The sequence below is a fragment of the Doryrhamphus excisus genome, linkage group LG12 (genome assembly GCF_037039965.1).
Source record: "Doryrhamphus excisus strain RoL-2023G ecotype Guam linkage group LG12, RoL_Dexc_Guam_v1.1, whole genome shotgun sequence".
Classification (NCBI taxonomy): domain Eukaryota; kingdom Metazoa; phylum Chordata; class Actinopteri; order Syngnathiformes; family Syngnathidae; genus Doryrhamphus; species Doryrhamphus excisus.
The window spans coordinates 15,759,285-15,780,822 of NC_136368.1; the positions used below are offsets into that span (position 1 = coordinate 15,759,285).

The 21,538-nt window shown below is 40.9% G+C and overlaps 2 protein-coding genes across 4 annotated transcripts; one reads left to right on the plus strand and one right to left on the minus strand.

Annotated features, from left to right (window-relative positions):
• Positions 1-64: 64 nt before the first annotated feature.
• cmss1 (cms1 ribosomal small subunit homolog) lies at positions 65-21,049 on the minus strand. 3 transcript variants are annotated; one of them, XM_058082073.2, is made up of 10 exons: positions 20,860-21,049; positions 2,701-2,843; positions 2,115-2,162; positions 1,902-2,040; positions 1,659-1,718; positions 1,448-1,550; positions 1,309-1,369; positions 1,136-1,223; positions 974-1,062; positions 65-268 (listed from the first exon to the last, which is right to left on the minus strand). In XM_058082073.2, the coding sequence occupies exons 1-10, from the start codon at positions 20,906-20,908 to the stop codon at positions 185-187; spliced, it is 864 nt and encodes a 287-aa protein (XP_057938056.2). In that variant the 5' UTR covers positions 20,909-21,049; the 3' UTR covers positions 65-184. The 3 variants fall into 3 exon arrangements, with proteins under 3 accessions (XP_057938056.2, XP_078651330.1, XP_078651329.1); XM_078795204.1 differs by having other exon boundaries at positions 1,902-2,034; positions 20,860-21,047; XM_078795203.1 differs by having other exon boundaries at positions 1,902-2,037; positions 20,860-21,042.
• On the plus strand, positions 15,801-19,608 carry LOC131135780 (filamin A-interacting protein 1-like). Its single transcript, XM_058082064.2, has 2 exons — positions 15,801-15,971; positions 16,841-19,608. Exon 2 carries the CDS (start codon positions 17,100-17,102, stop codon positions 19,449-19,451), a length of 2,352 nt encoding a protein of 783 aa, XP_057938047.2. The 5' UTR covers positions 15,801-15,971; positions 16,841-17,099; the 3' UTR covers positions 19,452-19,608.
• Positions 21,050-21,538: the final 489 nt, after the last annotated feature.

Below are 21,538 nucleotides of genomic sequence, written 5' to 3' on the forward strand. Positions count from 1 at the left end.
ACAACACTTAAATCACCCTTTTTCCCCTCAAATAGTGGCTTAGACATTTTTTTATTAGACAACCTTTATTAGTAGCAAGCCTAGCAATACTGCAACACATTATTGAGGACAACACCCAGCACTGAAAATAGTATTAATGGTAGTAATAATGGCAAATAGTATGTTGCAAGTTGACAATTTGCTATTAAAATAGTCCAATTTTTACTTTATCTGCTTTGCATTGCCCGAGGACCCCGGTCTCCAGCAGCTTAATTAAATCCAACTTGATCTAAAAAAAAAAAAAAAAATACAAAAAGAAATGAGCAATTGAACCAGTCATGATGTGCTTTATATATCACTATCTTGACAGTTATTATGGTACCCATTATGTCATTGGATGGTCATATCAACAGTACTTCGGTACGAGGTGCATTATTAAAAAAAATAATAAAAAAAAACCTTAAACTGTATTATAGAAAGCAGGAAGTGAACAAATGTAACAGTTACTGATTGTAAAAGTACCAGATGGAGGGGTAGGATTTAATAAGCTTTGCTTCTTCCTACTCCTTTTGGACATGTGGAACTGTGAACTGATTATGTGATGCATTCAATTGTAATCTGATGCATGTTCAAATGAAATAAAACCATTACCAATTTTAAACACGTTTAACTAATTTTCATTAAAGGATGCAAATACGAGGGTGCTGAATGAATATAGGTTGAATATGACAGATGACACAAAAAAATTGAGTTACGAAATCCCCAAATCCCCAACTTAGTTATGGACCATATATTTCTCCTTTAATGTAGAAAAAACATGAATATATTTCCATAACGTTTTTTTTTTAGGAAGTTGAATATGTAAGGCATATAGAAAGAAATACAACCCAGGCACCATCCTGAATATAGTTACTAATAACTGTCAGATATTTGTTTGATTTCACATAGTAAAGCAGTGCGTGTAGTTCGGTGCCAGCAGGGGGCGGTAGCTCACCTCAGGAATGTCTATCATCTTCCTGAGCTTCTGGTCTCTCCAGTTCCAGTCCAGAACCAAATAGCGTAAGGCCTGCAAGTCCAATCCATCTGAGGAAAACAAAAATGAAAGATTTTAAAGATTTCAAATATTATTTTAAAAAAGGAGAATCCTCTTTCGTACCTTTGTCAATAAGAGCGCTGATCCTAGCGGGGGTCCCGACTCCGATGTGAGTGATCCCCTTCTGCAGCAACTTCAGCTGCTCCTCTATCTTCACACCAAAAACACAAAAGGACCATGTTAGTTAAATCGAGAATCAGTGACCAACATTGAAATAACGGATGTCTCAGTGGGACCTTGATGTGTTTGGCAAACAGCTTCACGGCCTTGGCTTCTCCCTTGAAGGTCGTCAGCTGCCTGAGAATGGATGAGAATGAATGAGATACAATCAAAGAACATTGATGCAATTAAAGCATTCACACAAAACGGTCGTACTTGATGAGTTCGATGGTTCGGATGGCGGAGCTGCAGACGATGAGCAAGACCACCGAACTCTTTTGTGTGTGCTGTTTCTGAACTTTGGACCATTTGGGACAAACTTAAAAAGAAGGAAGAACAAAAGATGAGGTCATGAAGATGTGGTAGCTCGTACTCCTGGTATGAGTGGTAAGCTGGTGGCGTCCAAAGACTTTTGCACAGCACTCACTCTGCTTTAGATATGAGGAGAGGCTGTGTGTCAGGTCGTTGCAGGACAGGAAACAAGAATCTGAAAGAAAAAAAGAAAGGCATTTGGGATCAGTATAATGCAGGAGTATCCAATGTGCGGCCTCGGAGCCATTTTTGGCCCGCATTTTTTTTATTATTGTTGCTCAGCATATTTTAAAAATAAAGTTAGTACATTATTAATGATCGTACATTAATGTACACATATGAAGCGATGGCGACTCACCGTGCAGTTTGAGCTCTTCCAGTTCAATCACGGAGCGCTTGTCTGCAAAGTAGTGTGTGAGCAGGTTCTGCACGTCTGCAGGACAGCCTGGTTTGGGCTCCGAGGAGGCTAAGACATCTGTAATTGTCTTCTTCTTCTTTTGGACGTCAGGACAAAACTCTAGTCATCGCCGGTAGACATGTTGAGTCAAAGCATCGTCTCCTTATCGCCTACCTTTCTCCTTTTGGAGGATTTAGTCGACTTCCCAGGCTCCTCCGGCTCCTGAGACAACACATAGGACACGGTAGATTTGGATTAACTACATTTAACCAAAAAGTGCAAAAAAAAAGGCACCATAAAGCATCAATTGTTTAGCCTGTCTGTTTATTCTTGGCAATAAAATTAGGAGGGGATTAACTTTCACTCATTACATTACATTTGCACTTTAAAAGGATTTAAAAGATTTCTATGCCAAAACTACAAAAATATTCCCTTTTTAACATTGAATTCTTTTTCTGGTTTGGAGCCAGTTAACTATGCTAATCCATCAAGGTCATCATTTGGTCAACAAGGGTGCCCAAATTTAGGCACCTGCCTACTTCTGTTGAAATAATTAGACTTCACACTTTCTGTAAATCCTATAAACTTCATTTCACTTCTCGTATCTATGACTGTGTTCATCTGCTACATGACGTGTTTAACTGAAATGGCTGACCTCATTTATTGAAGTTAAAATATGAACTCCAATTATCACACCCTGCCAATTAACACCATGTCTATTTTCGGTAATTAGAGCATTTACAGTTCTTTACAGCAATACCTGTCGGTCATGTGTCCTTGTCTTCTTCTTCTTTGCCCCCGCAGAGTTTTCTGTTGGCTTCTTTCTCTTCACTGATTCCTTTTGTACGTTTCCTTTTTCTGTACCTTCTGTCCTGCTTTCCTCTTCCTCCTCCTCGGAACCACCTATAAGAAAATAAGCATTCAATCTGTTAAATCAGTAAACAATCAGTTATATTTGTGAAAGGCAGATTTTAAGTTAGAAATAAATCACTTTAAAAATGGCCTGTACAGTTAATAATCAATCAATCAATCAAACTTTATTTGTAGAGCACTTTTCATACATAGAAGGGAGCACAAAGTGCTTTACTTGTTTAAAAAGAGAAAGACAACAACAAGACACATATACACACACACACACACACACACACACACACTCGCACAGACACACACACACACAAGAAGCCCACAGCCCCAGGTAGGCAGGGGACCCGCAGCGCTGCAGTGGGGCACCGCCACAGAGCTCCCAGCCACCCCAGTCGGTAAGCCCCACGAGAGGAGACACTCCAGCCCGCAACCGAGGACAGCCCCCAGCTCAGAGAGCCCCCACTGAGGAAACACTGGATATATGGGATAAGAAATATTAAAAACATAAAATAAGCATATAGAAAGTATATATAGAAATAAACATAAAAATAATGGTTGATTTGTATGAACTAGCCTTTATTCTTATCACTTAAGCACAAGCGAAACAGAGACAACGGGTGACAGGACAGGATGATTGGGCGATGAATGAGGGGTAAGAAGAGGTACACTAGGAGAGGAGAATGGGGGAAAAAACAGTTCCAAACTGTTAAAAAAAACAACCTGTGCATACAATTTGATGTAAAACACATTGCTTACACACAAAAACACAAAACCAGCCCCCCAAAGGGTTCCCAGTGCGGCCATCAGCTACCTGCAGCCAATTACGGCACAAGCCATGGTCCCCATCATGGTTTTATAGCGGCGGGGGTGTGAATGCAATATGCATATATGCGTCTTTGGATGCATGAGTTTTGACCCTGGGAATTCCATTTACTATGCAACAACTGAAGGTCAACCAATGTTGTGCTTTAAATTCAATTTCTTCACAGCGTTTGTGTGCAGGTGTACCTAATGTTGTGGCCCATGGGTGTATAAAACACCAAGAAACCAACGTCTTTGTCCTCTTATTTCATCATTTCACCCCCCTTAGTTGCATCTCATCCATTATCATCAACACTAATGTTTTTTCTTCCCTGGCCACATTACTGTCAGAGACTCAAATAATCATAATTAAAAAAAAACAAAGGATAAGCGAGAGATTGTAGTTCACTGAAATAGCTTTCTGGCTGGGTCCGCCTCTTTTCCATTCTGTCATGGCCAGACTCCTCATGTTGTGCCATTAGACCAGACATGCTCTCTGTCATCATCATCATCATCATCATCATCATCATCAGCTGAAAAGACCATCCCCTCCATCCTCAACCATTGACTGAGCAAGCTAACAACGCCCCAACTCCCCCCGCCTCCCACCGGCTACAGCATTAGAGTGGAAATGGCATGAAAGTGATGTGGGGACACTATGGTACGCGTCAAGGATACCACTTGGAGATAAACACATCCACAACTGCAAGTAAGTGATTTCCAGAATTATTAATTATTATTTCCATTTAAAGCATCTCTAAACCTCCTTATTGTCATGGATTATTTTACATTCAAAATCTATGCTATAAATATATGTGTTGGTATAGATGACCAAACAACATGGACATTTATGGCATAGGAAACCTGTTTACCATCTTCTAAATATGTTTAACATAAGATTTAACAGGGATTCAAAGTTGAGTAGTAGTCTGTTGTGTTATTTTGATTATTATGTTATTAATCTACCAATCGTGAGATAATTTAAACCATCAATAAGCCTTATTTATGAATTAATATGTTTGAAAATCTGAATTGAACGGCAATGGGGCGACTGTAGTGGTTTTTTTTTTACAGTTTTATTAGTAATTTAGAATGGATATTTGACACAATATTTAATTAAGGGGGAAATTAATGATTAATTCATTGATTAACTGTTGTGTATCAAATATTCCTTTCATTGGGATGGATGTTCTGAACTCCCATTTCTATGTCAGTGTTCTATTGAGCAGATTTACCATAGTGTGACCATAAACCCATTTCCCAACTTGTCTTTTTGACAACTAGTCAACAGCACCTCTGTATCCAAGTAGTGGACTCAATTCCATCCTCACTTGCTTCAAGAATCGACCAAATTCTTAATATTCTTTTATGCTTGGAAAGCTACTTAAAAGCTCCTTATTGGAAACCAATTGTTTTATCGACTAACTCTTACAATAACAGCATCATAAACAACTGGAGGATGCTTATTGACATTGTAGCCGTCTAGGACCATGCACTTCTAGTTCATTCATTCAGTTAAACCAATGAAAATATAAACACAAAAAAGGTCAGAAAAACTGAAGCCCAGACACAAGACAGTTGATACTCTCAGTCTCCAACAACCCCACCCCCAATAAGCCTTTGTGTCAGATAAGAGCAAATCAATAAGAGTGGCAATGGACGAAGTGGGTAAGATAGAAAATGGCTTTGCCTTGTCATTTATTTTTTTTACCCATCCGTCAATAGCGGTGACTGGTTTTAATGGAGGGTCAATGGTTCTGTATGGATATAATGGCAATCAATCGACTGGCTCCTGAAAATGGGGTGGGGTTTTTTCCTCAGACAAATTGCTTTCAGGTTTAAAATCCGGCCAGTATACCATTACAATTGGGGGATAATTACGTGGGTCATGACCTTACAGAAGTGTGTAGTCGTTAAACGTAAGCGGAATAGATATACACTTAACCAATAGTAGCAATTATTCCCAGACTAATTGAGGTTAGAAATGACTTCTTATGGTTTCACATTACACATAGGTTGTCCAGGGTTTCCCCTAGGATTTGTTGAAGCTGTGGTAGTGGGCTGCATGGGACTGCCGCAGCTGTGTTGTGCCATTGCCGTGTCCACAATTTTGTATTTTTTTTTACATTTGTTATCATGACAAATATTTTTTTATGACTTATTAACTTGTTTAAAAAAAACCAGCAGAACATGAACCGAGAACAATGCCAAACTTATAATTTAATGGTTGCTGAGAAAGCTTAAACTGCACTGAAAATGTCGAGCCTCCTTTCTGACCTATTTAGTCCAATAGTACTGTGATTAGTAAAACATTTTGTAGTATTTGATGCAAACCTAAATTTAATTTGATGCCTGTTTTAACGTGACATGAATACCTGGGAAAAGAATGGCTCAATAATATATTTTTTAGTTGAAAATTACACAATTAACTGCAGATTTTCACTGTTTTATCAAGGAGCAATGGCTTCCAGGTTTGCTAACTTGCCTAAAGAGGTGAGCATCAGGCAGAAGTGGTTGGAGTTGCAGATACCAAGTGAAGAGAAAAATATGGGACTGTTTTGTGAGCATGAGCGATGCAGGACAATACAAAGCTGGACTATGCGCCAAAATTTTGCTGAAGTCATGTTGAAGAGTCAGAAGTGCAAGCTGTAAGTAAAAATTTCAGTATCCTGACTGTGTTTATTTTATGTAATTAAGTCTGCAATTAGTAACGCAACGTCCAGCTTCTGAGCTCCACTGCACTAGCAGTGCCTCTGACAAAGTGTGTCCGACAATGAGTGCTCTTCCTCGGGCAAGAATTAAAAATTAAAAAAAAGCATGATTTAGAAGCTTTTTGTCAAATCTAAGATGATAAATAGAGTAGAATATGGAAAAAGCCAAAGTATCCGACACAGCACACAACATTTTGGTTTGGAATATTTGAGTTATGTTGTGTAATGTGTGATGAAAGCTGCCCAATTAAGTCCTTATATGTTCTTTTCTGTACAGCCTATGGTCACATGACAAAGTAACCAGTGTGAACACTAAGCACATCAACTTTTACAAAACATTTTTTAATGTGTGGTCTGGACCACAGGACTGAAACACAAGTATGAACGTGGCCATATTGGGCTGACGTGAGCCTCCTGTCATGGCAACCACCACAACAACATCCCAATCCTTCCATCCTTCTCACAGGAGATCACCCAAAGCCCTTTCCATGTGCATAAAACCTCATTCCCATTTATACAAGTACTTGCTATCGTCTAAATCAAGCTTAAGTGACAGGAGTCATATGGATCACGCTTGGAACACTGATGCAATTATTGTGGATTGTAGCACCGAGAGAGCGAAAAGGCCCATGCACACAAAATAGCAAACAGAATTTCACAACTGTCTGTCAAAGAAATGTAATGGGAGGGAGTGTGGGGTGGTGTGGGGTTGGGGGGTTGGGGGCGACTTCTCACAGGACGAAGTTTACATCAGGGCGAAAAAATGTCGAGCATATTTATTACATTACTGATCGCCAAGCAGTCATTGTTTAGCTTTCTAACTTGATGCTTACCATGTGATTTATGGACCTTGGCAAATACAATAATGAACAGACCACCTACTGTACACACACACACACACACACTAACCACAGACAAAAACATTTGAAAAACTACATGCAATCAAGACCTGACATGCAATTAATTGAATTTGTTGTAAAAGTAGAATGCCAATGTTTGAAGAAGGTAGGGTTTGTAAAAAGTCCTCACCATTGTGTCAAATGGACTGATAGTGTACCTTGTTCTGGGTTTGTAAAGTCAGTTGTGTCACAACAAACCACGGAAAATCGCACTCTTCTCTTAATGGTCCCATGAACGTAAAGAGGAAGTGATGCGGTAACCCAAGAAGTCTCATTTGTGGGCATGCGACCTCCAGTTGTCACCATTATGCACGGCCTAATTTAACCATTGACTAGCTGGATCCTATTAAGGTTGATAAGCTTCTTGTTGAATGTGAACCAGAGTTTTACTGATTAAAAACCACCTGGGTGAGTTGGTCTACAATAAAGCTTTATTAGTTTGATTCCACACAAACAAAACAAACAAACCGCAAGTTTTGTTTTTTGTCTGTTTGTTTCGACCAGACCAGGGTGTACCCCGCCTCTCGCCCGAAGACAGCTGGGATAGGCTCCAGCATGCCCGCAACCCTCGTGAGGATATATATATGTTATATAGTCAGTTGGAAAATTGCTTGTAATAATGAGCGCAGTGCTTTTGAGAAAAATACACTCAGTAAGGCTGACACATTATACACAAAATTATTCTGTATTATTATTATAGCAACTTCGGACAATTTCAGACTTAAAATAATGTCCAGCTTTATGCTCCGCCCATATCTAGTTGAACCTCTCACACTTCTGTTATATGCCCCGCCCACTCAGAATAGGCATACGGATACAGATAGTTTAGATGGGTGAACAGATATAGATACAGATAATGGTGTACTCGCTCATCCCCAACTATTACTGCTATACCGCTACAAGGCAGTTTCAATCATTTTATGGTTGAATTGATTGGAGGTACAGCATATGACTTGGTTGGCCCCGATCTAGAGTTAGTTTGAAACCGGAACAGCAATAGAACATGACCTCATAGCTGAAGACCGCTGGATAACCCGAGGCCTCAAACTAATAGATGTATTCAATTTAACCATAGTGTCTGCATTGTCTGGCTGGAGGTTATCAGCTGAAAGCTATTTGATACAAAGTACCGTACGTCATGGCCAGAAAATGAGTAACTTTAGATATCTTTCATGAAATTACCAGGAAACCTGATAACAGTCTGCAATGCTGTTATGACAAGATGTCCTCTGATTTTGAACTGAACCATAGATTAAACATAGTATAGCCCTGATGTCTCTTTTGTTCTCTCATTCAAACTCTCCTGTCCTTCCTAGAAATGCATCCTGTTGCTAAAGGCAGCAACAGCGTTCACTATGAACAAGCTGCTCCCAAGAAACACAACTCAAAAATTCCTGAGATCCCGAATGCTCCCAAGATTCCCATTCGGAGGGATAATGAACCAGACAAAAGACGATGCAAGTGGGGGAGTAGACGCAGTGCAAAAGAAGACCTTTCCCGTGATGACATGTTGTTCCTACTTAGTGTTCTGGAGGGAGAGCTTCAGGTTTGGATAAACTTGAGATATTTTTTTAAAAAGGTAGTCAAATGTAGAACGATATGAACCTCACAAACTCAATGTCCCTGTTGTTCATCACGACAGGCAAGAGATGAAGTCATGAAAGTGCTGAAATCAGAAAGGACGGACTCGGTTCTATTGGAGGCTCACTATGGTTTCTTTGCTCTGGAGGGGGCGCTACGTGCCCTGCACAGAGACTCACCGCGGTCTCAACAGGGAAACCTGCAGGATGTGTCCAAAACGGCTACAGCTGAGGTACCAACAATAAGAAACCAAACACCATTTTGAAGCTGGTCATCAAATCTAATGAGGTGAAAGTAGCACCATCTGACCAAAGCGCATTAATTACTACTAATTGACTGAACATTGTGTAATTCGGGCTGCAGAAGAAGCAATTATACAGTAATGACTCTAAGACCTCACCTCCTGCTTTGTTTCACCTGACAGAGTACTTTTCTTTGAGAAATACTTACAGTATTTGCAGTGGCGCTAGAAAAATTTGAAGAAAATTGAGAAAATCTTTTGTTTATGATATCAAATTTTTTGCTCCATTGCTTTGCAGATGAATAACTTCATTGAGTCTCAAAAACGCTCATTCAAACGGATGCAGGAGCAACTTCTGGATGTATCCAACCGTCACTGTGATGCCATACTCAGGATTGAGGAGCAAGAGAGGAGCCACTGGGATTTCGTTCATAGGAGTAACCGCATTACAACGTTATTGGAAGAGGACCGAGAGAGGTTGGTGCAGCACCCCACACTGCCCCCCCCCCCCGCCCCAAATTATTTGGAGTGCATGACAAAGTGGAAGGTAAAACTGGAGCTCTGTGACAACATGAATACTGGAAATATATTGCACAACACGGCAGCAACAGAACCAATGCAGTGGTAAAGTGCAACCTGGTCAGCCAGCTGCTGACTTCATGCGAGTTGCATCCTGAATCGATCTGGAAGTAGAGACTGAACAGTGCGAAGTCTTCAAGACGTCTTTCAATGTCAAGTTGCTTTAGCATTTTAGCGTTTTCTACAACATCGGTAACATGTGATGTGGTCATTACAAGTTTTTGCAGTACTACCCACTGATTGTGGTGGGAAATGATCATTATCAACTTCAGACTCTGTGTGAGTAATTTGCACTCCGCTCCCTGTATGCACACTGGATAATGCTACACAGACAACCGCTTTTGTTACTTACAAAATAAACACAAATTTAGCTTTCCCATACACCCGAAGACCTGGCCTTGTAAGGTCAGATATGCATGTCCATATAAGGTCACTCTGTGATGTCATAGTGGGCCAGTGTTAGAAAAAAAAAACTCTCTGAAACTGAAGGTTCAAAGCCATTCCAAACTCTTTCAGGGCTAACCTGCAAATGCACAAACCTTATTCTTTGAAACTTTAGGATCTTGTAATCGTACAATCTCCGCAAATGCAATGTTTGTGGTAGATGTTCTACATCGGTCCTCAAGATCCCGATAATATCACCTGGTATCAGATTTTTAGGCTGATATTGGGTGGATAATTATCATCTCTTTTTGGACTCCCTGATATAAACATGAGCAGTTTTAGAAAAGCTGTGGTAATCTGTAATGCTCACTGAGGCCACCTTAAAGTCAGTCCACTTGGACCTAGTCCCGACCAGTCCAGGCCGAAGTTAGCTGGTATAGCAGCATAGCCGCTATCCTAGTGAGGATAAGAGGCATAGAAAATGGACGGAGGGATACATGGACTTAGTCCACCACAGCTCGGATTTGGTTGCCAAATGTGTCCAAGTTCTGCTCTGTCCTTGTAAACACAAACACACACATATGCAATTACACTTACCATGTAGCTTTGGCACCCTTATTGCCCTTAGTCATCCAATGCCTCTTCTGAAGTCAAATAGGATAAAAATTGATGGTGGCTAGAAAGCTCCCTTTCCAAATTACCAGTATATTCAGATGTGGCCTGCGGGTATGGCTAGGTTTGGATGTACTGCTAGGTCAGTGGGTGTATGGCTATGTCTTGCACGAAGGTGGTCACTGGTGCTGCTGGCACGCTATTTGGAGTGTGTGATCTAATTATGTAGAGACTTTTGCAGCTTTTTGGAACACTAGTGTGCATTTGTCTGGAACAGTGTAATCACTTATGAGCAATCCACAATTTAAGACCAAAAATAATCCACAAACAGTGTTGTGCAAGTTCATAGTTCTCATCAACTATTTGTAGTTCAGTTCACACAGTATAAATATGAATAGTTCATAGTTCACCATTGTAATTTTGAACTAGTCAACAACAACCAATACTAAAGGAGCAAACTGCTCAGCTAGCATAAATACAGCCAAGTTTATTGTAAACAATGACATGGCAAGTTAACATGGACAACACCTGATGAGTAGTGCAACCAACATTTTAAAAACACATGGTTAACGTGCAGGCCACACAGCTAGGAGACCTGAGTTCAATTCCACCCACGGCCATCTCTGTGAGGAGTTTGCATGTTCTCCCCGTGCATGCGTGGGTTTTCTCCGGGTACTCCGGTTTCCTCCCACATTCCAAAAACATGCTCGGTTAATTGTTGACTCCAAATTGTCCATAGGTATGAATGTGAGTGTGAATGGTTGTTTGTCTACATGTGCCCTGTGATTGGCTGGGATCACAGGGTGTACCCTCGCCTCTTGCCCGAAGACAGCTGGGATAGGCTCCAGCATCCCTGCAACCCTCATGAGGATAAGCGGTAAAAAATGAATGAATGAATGAATGCAGGCCCGCAAGTGTGGTTTGTCATGGCTGCTCAGTACAATATGGCTAAGCCAATAAGTTAACAATACTTATACATATTATGGCTACTTCGGAGGAAAATTTGCCATATGCCCTTTGCACTCAAAATGAAATAATTATATGGGCTGTTATGCAATATCTAGCGTGGAGTTTCAACAAACAAATATTTATGTAAGAAACACAAACACGTGCATAAAAGGGACTCTGGAACAAGCGAGTTGTTTCATTGCGGTGTGCACATTTTTTGACATGCAGCAGAGATTGCGGTACAGCACAGGAGATGATATGCAATAACTGGAATTCAGTGTATAGTTTGCATCCAGATCAGCTCATCTGTTTTGCACATGGGGGTGCCTGTGGGAAAAAAAAAAGACATGATACTCGTCTCCATTGTTGAGTCTTTGAAAAGAAACAGACTCACATTGAAAGTTTTCTTTCTTTTTCAAGGATTTTCTGTATTACATTTATCAATACTGTATGTATAATGTATCAACATAAGCAGTCCTAAAATGTTCCACATTTTTGGACAAAAATTCAGAATTGTACAACTTCAAGGAGTTCAGCTCAAAAGTTCAGCTCTATTTGAAACAGCTGGGAGTATTAACTGATTGCTCAATTGCCATTTTGATTTCATTACTAAACACTAGTGGTGGTGTTGCATATTTGAAAGGAACTTGTGCAATCAAAAAAGCAACAAAGCCGCTATGTTATACATAAGTACATAAGTCCAACTCATCAGGTATCAGTCCACCATATTATTATTATTACTAGATGTGCAAGTTACGATTATTTTAATAATCGATTAATCAGTCAAATGTTTTTTTTTGATTAATCGGATTAAAATCTGATTAGTTTATCAACAAAAGAAGCTACGCACCTTATGGGGTGTGGTCAAAAATGCTTTGGAGGACATGTTTGCATGCGCGTAATACAGCTATCCTCAAAGTTGACAAATGGTCAATGACTTTTTGGTCAACTGCAGAGAGCACCAGGCGCTTATTTGAATGAGGTTTCTATTTAAGAGGGAGCTTTTGCAGAAATAAGTGCAGAGCTAAACAAATGAAATGTCAACATTAGCTCTTATTTGGAATTCTTGATCCCTCTGGTGAAGCTGAAGAGTCCTTGTAGAATAGCAGTTGGACCACCCCAATGTGTGTATTATCTTATTTTAGTTTGCCGTATTTTTTATTGATTTAGATTCGTGCATTTCGTGTCCTTCAGTACATGCAACGCGGAATCTATTACAACTGGAGGCCACTATTTGATGATACAGTATATGGAACCTTAAGAGGCAGATGTTTGAACAAAAATAAACATTTAGTAAAATTACACCCCTGAATAAAAATAGGACAACCGAAAAGACGGTCGTCCCTGTGCACTGGGCCATATTCCTCCACGCTTGAAGGCTTTCTTGGAAAAGTCTTTGCGGGATGGGCTTGTGATTGTAATTGACGACAAGCGATGCAGATGGGAACTAGGACTTTGTGACCTCTGCAGTGGAAGCCGCGGGTGTGCAGGGAGGAATGTGGAGGTTTAACCTCCAGTCTCAGAGAATTCTCGTTATTTTCTAATGATACCAGACTGGGATCTGTACTGAGGAACACAGCTCATATTCCTGTGAAGTCATAAAACTTTATAATAGCAAGGTTTTACTTCAGATGTGCTGAAGTTGCCAGCTCGCCAATTATGTCAACAGCTAGCACAGGCTGAAGTCAACTAAGGGGCACATTCATTTTACTGTTCATATCGGCTAAGAAGGGTTTAATGCAAAGCATTCACAGGTGAGTCATTTGCATTTTTACATTAACTCCTTTAGTGTGTAAAAACACCACTCAGTTTTATCATGTGGCATACATAGTTAACATTTAAGAAAAATTTCATTTTGCAAGTCATTTAAGCTTGTGTTGAATGGGTGACATTTGCAAAAATACGGACAATTTTAAAACATTACTTTGTTCTCTGTTCCTTAATGTAACTTAAAATGTGACACACAAAAAACAGTTGTCTGAATGTCTAATGGAAAGCACTGAAAATACCATTTTTGATGTCACATCTATATTCTTAACATAAACCTATGCAATCCTGATGTGTCGAAACAGATGGTACTACTTTTTCCCCATTGAAAGAATGCAGCAAAGAAAGAAAGAAAAAGCACAGTTAAGACTTTGGTGGAGGATTCACCCAACTGTCTTGCTATAACCGGAGATCATTGGACCTCAGCTAGTTCCGAGTCCTCTGCAAAGTGTTTTTACCGTTTTTCAATGTGTTGACTTCAGTGCTTTGTATGGTCCTGATGTTTTATTTTTTATTTTCAAAACTAATGGTTGCAGGCAATATTTAGAACTAGTCTCAAATACAGCGGAATGTAATTGGCTAGGACTGTATCTGTTCTAGTCTGTTAAAAAACAAAATATAAAGCCTCGTATTTGTTATTCAGTCGCGACTCGCTACATGGCTAAGTAGTATTCGAGTCGCTAGGCGTCAGTGATGTTACATTGATCAGACATTACCTTACATTTACCGGTTTAACGAGTCATCCACTAAATCAGTGTTTCGATTTTCTATTCTTGTGACCCAACCGCATCAAATCCGGATGACATATCGATCTAACATTGTTTGTAATCCATTGACTGAATCGATACAAGGAAATAAAGCACTGGATTCTAGCACGGCAAATAAATGGTTTTTTTTTTTAGCACTTTTAATGATAAAGACGTTAAACGTTACTCATGTAACAGTTTGATGTAATTTGATGAGTCATGCCTGGTAAGTGGGACGCACAGATGATGTCATGTAAAGGCGACTGTTGTGGTTACCAAGGATTACCGTGTGGTTGGCACATGTGGAGTTGAATAAACGGAGCCGATGCGTCCTCTCCAAAAGAGCACAAGTTCGTGAGTTTGTTGTCCTATAAAGAGTAACTCGATACAACCCGACACATCAGACGCTACACTCAATTCAGTCTGCCTGTGATGTCATCGCCACTCTTTATACTGGATTTGGAGTGTTGGACCACATCGAGTCATACAAGTGCTTTGAACGTTAAGTCCAACAACTTTCGGCCTTTCAAACTCAGGGATTGGAACTTCAGGACAAGATGGAATGTATGTAGGATATAAATTCACTTTAATATTCATCTGCAGATGAAATTTCGTTAAAATCTGATACATCACAGCTTTTGTCTTGACTCAATGGGAATCAAAGGCATGATTTCTCGGTATGAAATTTGCTCTTTAATACTTGGGGTAGAGACGTGACTGAGGTACCAAATTAAAGTTTGTCATGTTTTATCGTATAGAATTAATCACAGACTTGCTTTAATTCAAAGGGACAACATTTTTTTCACGCATCCCTGATTTGAAATAATAAAAAAAAATAAAACTTGAGGTCTATATTTCAGGCAGAACTAGTTTTAAATGACTAACTCGTTTAAAGTGTAAAAGGACAGCAAAAAAAGGATCTTTTAAGAGTTAATATCGACAGTGGAAATGGAAATTGGAGCCACACATTGTTTACCTGTTACTATTAGTAGTATGCTCACCTAACAAAAACTTTCATTTTGACCTCAAACGCTACATATGTACATAGGAAACAAGACTGACAACGATGTAAGCCAAGCCTGCGGTCAAAATATTTTAGAATTCTCAAAATAATGGTGGATAGAGAGACACATTAAGTAGTTTCAGGAGAGCCAGCGAGCGAGAGAGAAACATATGGATGTAATTGTGGGCCGATGAAGTGATGTCATCTCACAGTCAGGTTATCAGGCCCCCAGGCAAAAAGGGCTACGACACACAAAAACACGCTGCTTTTTTTTTTTTTTTTTTTTTTTAAACACATGTGAGAAACACACGCACAAGGACAAGCACAAGCGCACACTGAGATGAACTACAGTCCTTCGGACATGCCAACACATTCTGTCCTTACCATTAGCCTCTTTGGCATGGCTGCACAATGAGCTCATCTGGAATGGGCTCAACTCCAGTAAAAAAAAACACACACACACAGTCATATTTCCATCACTTCAGTGCACATTACACACTTTGTTGGAGACTTAACCCTAACTATAACCACTAAATGCCAGACCCTAAACAAATCTCATCCTACACTTCAAACATTTACCTTGTGAGGAGCTCTTTGTCAACAAAATGATGGCCCCCACTTGGGTCTCAAAACATGAACAATATCTCACACACACACACACACACACACACAGCAGTACGATGATGACCATATAAGGCTTGGCCGATGATGTAATGGCTGCTGCTGGCTGCAAGCAAGAGTCAGTGCGCAGAGCACTTCTCATAATGTTTGGTTTTCCGCATGGAATGTCCACATCACTGGGATCTCCGGGAATAGGGAGCGAGGTGAAAGAGTTGAGGCCCATCGAAATCTCAGAGGATTGTTAAAAAGGAAAGGACAAAGGTCCCTGGGACAGGTAGGACTATTTCACTTATAGTAGGTATTTTATGCTACTTTTAAAAAGTTGTCTCTGGAAAGTAGCCTTCTTAGCAAAGTAAGTTTGGGAACTAAGAAATTGGATTCAAGGCTTTGGAAGTTTCTGAACTAAATAGCTTGAATGAAAGATAAACAACATAACTTAAAGTCTTTAAGAAACTGGATTCAGGGCTTTTTAACTTTATCAGAATTATACTCAAAAATGGCTAAAATTATTATAAAATTAAAAAAAAGAAGAGAGAAGATAACTGAATGTTATAATTATTGAGGAATATATATCTTCCGTAAAAGATGAACAAAAGACTGTTAAATGTAGTCATTTTATGACTCAATGGGAATGCATGTGTGCGTTAGCTAGGCAATTTTTTTTTGGTGATGACGGGGTGCACTTTTAATGTATCGGAGGGTGAGAAAAATCTTTACCAAACACTCCCCACCGAGGGACCATCTGCCGTTCCAGTGAAAACATCCTAATTCACGGTGCTGGGCGACCTCATGGACAACAATGCTAACACACTTTACATAGTTAACATGCATCACATCCTGCAGGTCAATACACAAAAGTAATGCGAATATGAGAGGATAGAACAAAATGTTCTGTGTTCTTGAGTAGGTAGAATCAAGTGATTCAGTTCTCCTTAGGCTTTAGATAAATGTTTATCCTGGAAATAAACCACAAAAGGGAACTCATTTGTGTTTATCAGCTGCGGCCAAAATGTTTAAACATTACCTCATGTCCTTGGTGAATGAAATACACTGTTCCGCTATAAAACTCATTCAAACACATTCTTTGGACATAACTAATGATCTTCTTCACCCCCCACCCCCATTTGCTCCTTTTCTCCATAGACTGAAGCTCCTGATTGTAAAGGAACGGCAATACCGGGAGCTAAAGGAGACAAACAAAGAAAGGGAAGTGTTGTTTCTTAAAGGAGAGCTCAATAAGCTGAAAGCTGTCGCACTGCTGCTTGTGAAGGAGCAACAGCGTTTGGAGGAGCTACTAAAGGAGCACCAGTGTTATGTTAAAAAGCTAAGCACTATCGCCGACAGTGTTGACCAGGAGGTCAGGTCTGCAAAAGAGAGGCGCCGGCAGCAGCGGCTGAATTCAATGCATCCTGAAGCGGAGCAACACAGCATAGAGTTCCAGCGAGCCGGCTGCACCATGACGGCTCAACTCCCTGAAGGGGCAACTCAAAATCAGCCGCTGCGACAGCAGCATGTGAGCGTCGGTCGCCGAATCGATGCTCTAGAAGAGAGGAGGAATTCCACAAGGGAGGAGGTGGAACTTAAGGAGGCGGGTGATCGAGACCCGGGACAACTGGGGTCACTTTCAGAAGTGGAGGTACTGAGAAGACGGGTGGTGGAAATGGAAGGGAAGGATGAGGAACTGATCCGCATGAGCGACCAGTGCCGGGATCTGGACCGTAGACTGGTGAAGGAGACCAAAAATTGCTGTAGCCTGAAAGTTGAGGTGGACGGGCTCAACGGGAGAATCAGTGAACTGGACAGGATAGAGGAAGCTTTGGGCAAAAGCAAACAGGAGTGTCGTAGTCTGCGGGATAGTTTGGAAAGAGAGAGAGACGCAAGCAAGTTACTGTCAGGTGAGGTGGACTCCCTGAAGGTCAGGGTGAGAGAGCTGGAGTCAAGTGAAAGCCAACTAGAGAAAAGTGAAGCGGCGATTAGACGCGACCTAGTCATGCTCAGGTCTCTGACGGCGGCCTTGGTGGAGGACAGGAAGAACATGTCCGAGAGGCTGCAACAAGCTGAAGAAAAGCTCGGTGGGTGGGGGAACAAAGGGGAAGATGGGACGCTGAGCTCCAAGGTAGATATGGACGGAAGGATAATCGGGATGGAGAATGAAAGGGACAAGCTCCAGGAGAGACTCACAGCGGAGGAGCAGAGAAATGCAGAGCTGGAAAGTAAAATGGCCACAATGAGGAAAAGGTTACAGGTTTTGGAGAACAGGAGAGAAAAGGAAGAGAAGTACATGCAAGGATCCATCCCCAACAATGCCAGCCCTCGTTCCCAAACAGAGGAAAACAAAGTCAAACAGCTAACATGGGAGCTAGAGAGGCTACAGAAAAGACTGCAGGACAAAGAGTTAATGGAGAAAGAGCTGATGAAAGTAGAAGACAACTATGAATCTCTGGAAAAGAGATTCAAGGATGAACAGATTAAATCCAAGTCTCTTGTCAAAGAACTAGATATGGCGAAAAAGGAGCTTTCTGGATACAAGCAGGCAGAGAAGCAGGAGGTCAACCAGGAGCATCTTCTCCTCTGTCGTCTTCAGAAGGAGCAGGTCAAGTCTAGACTGCTAGGGAGGGAGGTCAATAGCCTGAAGGAGCAACTGCAGAAGCTGATGGGGACAGAGGAATCCATCAGCAGAGTGCAGACAGATCATTCTGTACTCCAGGGTAAGCTGACCCACCAAGAAGCCAGGAACAGGGAACTAGCCCAAGAGATGAGGGAACTGAGTAGTGAGCTCGACAGATACCGACGCCTGAAAAACCTAACACCAGTAGGTGAGAATGAAGAGCATGCAAACCTTTATCACACCACCAAGGAGGTGCAAACCGATTCCACAGACAACCTGCCTCCAGACTGCCAACTCCCGTCGATAATTAACGAAACATTTGACGGGAAAGGCAGCAATGAGGATCCCAACCACAACGTACAAGTCACAGACAACCAGGGACCAAGTCTGGTCAACAACCTGAACAGCTTAAACAACATTGTGTGCCAAAACAGAGGCCACCCGACCAATGGGCTTAATTTGCATCAAGCAGCTAACGGTGATGTGATGATGCTAACGCACACACCTGGGCAGCCCCTGCAAATCAAGGTGACCCCTCATCACATTCTCAACACGGCCACCCTTGAGATCAGCAGCCCCACCTCCGACACAGCCGCCTCTTACACCAGCACCGCCTTCATCCCGTCCGGTGGGAATACACCCAACCAAAGAATCACCATCATCCAGAACCCGCTCAATACTAAAAGCCCACCTTCGAGTCCTGAACGCACCATTTCCCTGCTTAACGGAACGCCCATCTCTCGAATGATGAGCCCGAATTCATCCCGTTCGGCGACACCCGACCTACCCATTCAGATTCTGACCGTCCGGACTTGTTCTCCGGAGCCGACCGACATGGGAAGCCCATCTGCTGCATTCTGCAAGTCCCCTGAACGCCAGAACAGCTGGCACCACATATGCGCCAACAGCAGTCCCGACTCGAGTCCGAGCATCATCACCACAGAGGACAATAAGATCCACATCCACCTGGGGAGCCCTTATCTCCCACCTCATAGCATGGCGCCACCTGTCGGACCGTACTACCTGCGACACGAGCAGAGGACTCAAGTGCTGGCCAATGGCTGCCATGTTAAAGGTGTTGGCAAGATTACAAGTAGCATTACCATATCCCCTGCAGCCTCTCCAGCCTCACAGTCCTCCATGTAATACAATGAGGTCATATTGGAAACATACTGAATACTAAGTGCATACGTTCCTCTGTGATTATGCAATTTCCTATGACGAAACACCGTATTTTGCAACAAAAATGTTTAGTAATACCTACAGTAGATTTTATGTACCACCTGTAAGAAACACTGTTACAATACAATCTCTTATCTCTTACTGTGTTGACCTTTCTTTCACTCTTTCACAAAACAAAATATTTAGCTTTTGCAGGTTTTTTGCTACCTCAGCTTATATTGTGGCTTGCGGCACATACATATAATTGACTTGTGGCATATGAGACAAGTTAAACACTAATATGTCTGCAATTTTTATTTTAATACACGTTTCAGCTAATCTTAGTATAGCAACTTTGTATTTGCACAATTATTTCATATTGATATGTCTGTGTTATAATTTATTATGAGAAGTATAGACTTATATACTGAGAAGTATACTATAGTATATTCAGTTTTTTTTATCAAAATCACACACGCCACCGAAAAAGCCAACTACACAGAGTTGTAAGCTGCACCACACAATAAGTAATCATAATCATAATATGACATGACATGACAAAATATGCAACTTTAATGAATGTCGTCTTATAAGAAAGTAACATTTTATAAGCAGGCAGTAAAAAATACAATTATTTATTTTGTGATTTTGCGATTCTTATTTAAAGTGCATTAAGTGTTCTCTATCAAAATCACAACAAAAACAAACCTAAACTGTACCTGTCGGGTTTTTTTTAACCTAATGAATGACAAATATACATAGATTATAATCCCAAAAGTATTTAATGGCCTCAGTATTTGAAAATATCATTACCTTAATATGCGTTATACTTCCTTTAAATTAATACTTTAATACTTCCTGTTTCTTGGTTGCCTCTTCCGGGCTATCTAAAACCAAGTGCGTCCCTGCCCTCTGGTGGTCAGATGAGTAATCTACATCCAAGAAGGACGAAGAACAGGTAATATTACTTGATCACAATACATGGTAAATAAGATTCGGGGTCATAATTTATGTGCTGGGAGGTTAACAGCACAACTGTATATAAGGCAATTTACAGTCTAAACATGATATTTGTACAACTTTAAGGATTCTTAGACACGTGTTTCACAGGTCAAGAACCCAATACTCGTGTCTGCTAACAAAAAAGAGAGAAGCACACATAATGCAATATAATATACAATATAATATTTTGTAGTGTGTAAATTAACTTGTTACTGCATCACAGGGATGCAAGTTAGTGCTATAAACACAACTAGGAAGTGTTGGCTAACGCTAGCTTAGATTGCGTGAACGAACTAAGCGTCAGCTCCAAATGACACACAAATGACACACCCCCACGGTGCCAACTTAGAACAAAAGAAGAAGAAGAAAAGCAATAAACTGAAGACCATACCTGATTTAGAGTCATGCTTCCACCACTCTTCACCCAAGTCGTCTCCCATTTTGCTCCACCGCGTTGCTTACAGTACAGCCAATCAAATGATCCGCCGGGGGTGCGTTCACAAGCAACACGTTGCAAAACATCGAACCGGAGTGGTCAACAGCACAGTATAGCTTGTGAGATATTACTTAGAGAGTGCTGACACAAAATACAATAAGGCGAGGATCTTATAACAATAATCCCACCACAACGACGCCCTACGTATCACATTTTAATCAACTACTTTTCACCACAAACCGATGGACTTCGTTGGGTGGGGGTGCATTCAAAGCTGCAAAAACAGAGCACTGATTTTAAATGGTAAAGGAAACGACAAAGCACAAAGGCCTAACCTCAGTTGTGGGTGGTGCATTTAGTACCCCCACAAAGGCCTAACCTCAGTTGTGGGTGGTGCATTTAGTACCATTTCTTTGCCAGACACCGGGACTAACAAGGGTCACCCATGTAGAGCTACAGAGTCATTAGCAATGCCATACAGCTTTAAAGATTGAGAGCATGCCAACACATTAAAGGGATAGTTTGGATTTTTTTTTTACATGTACTTGTATGACATCCCCATTAGCAGTGTACTACAGCAACAGTGACTTACCACTTGGTGCAGAGAATCCAGTTCTGGTTGGAGATCCATGAC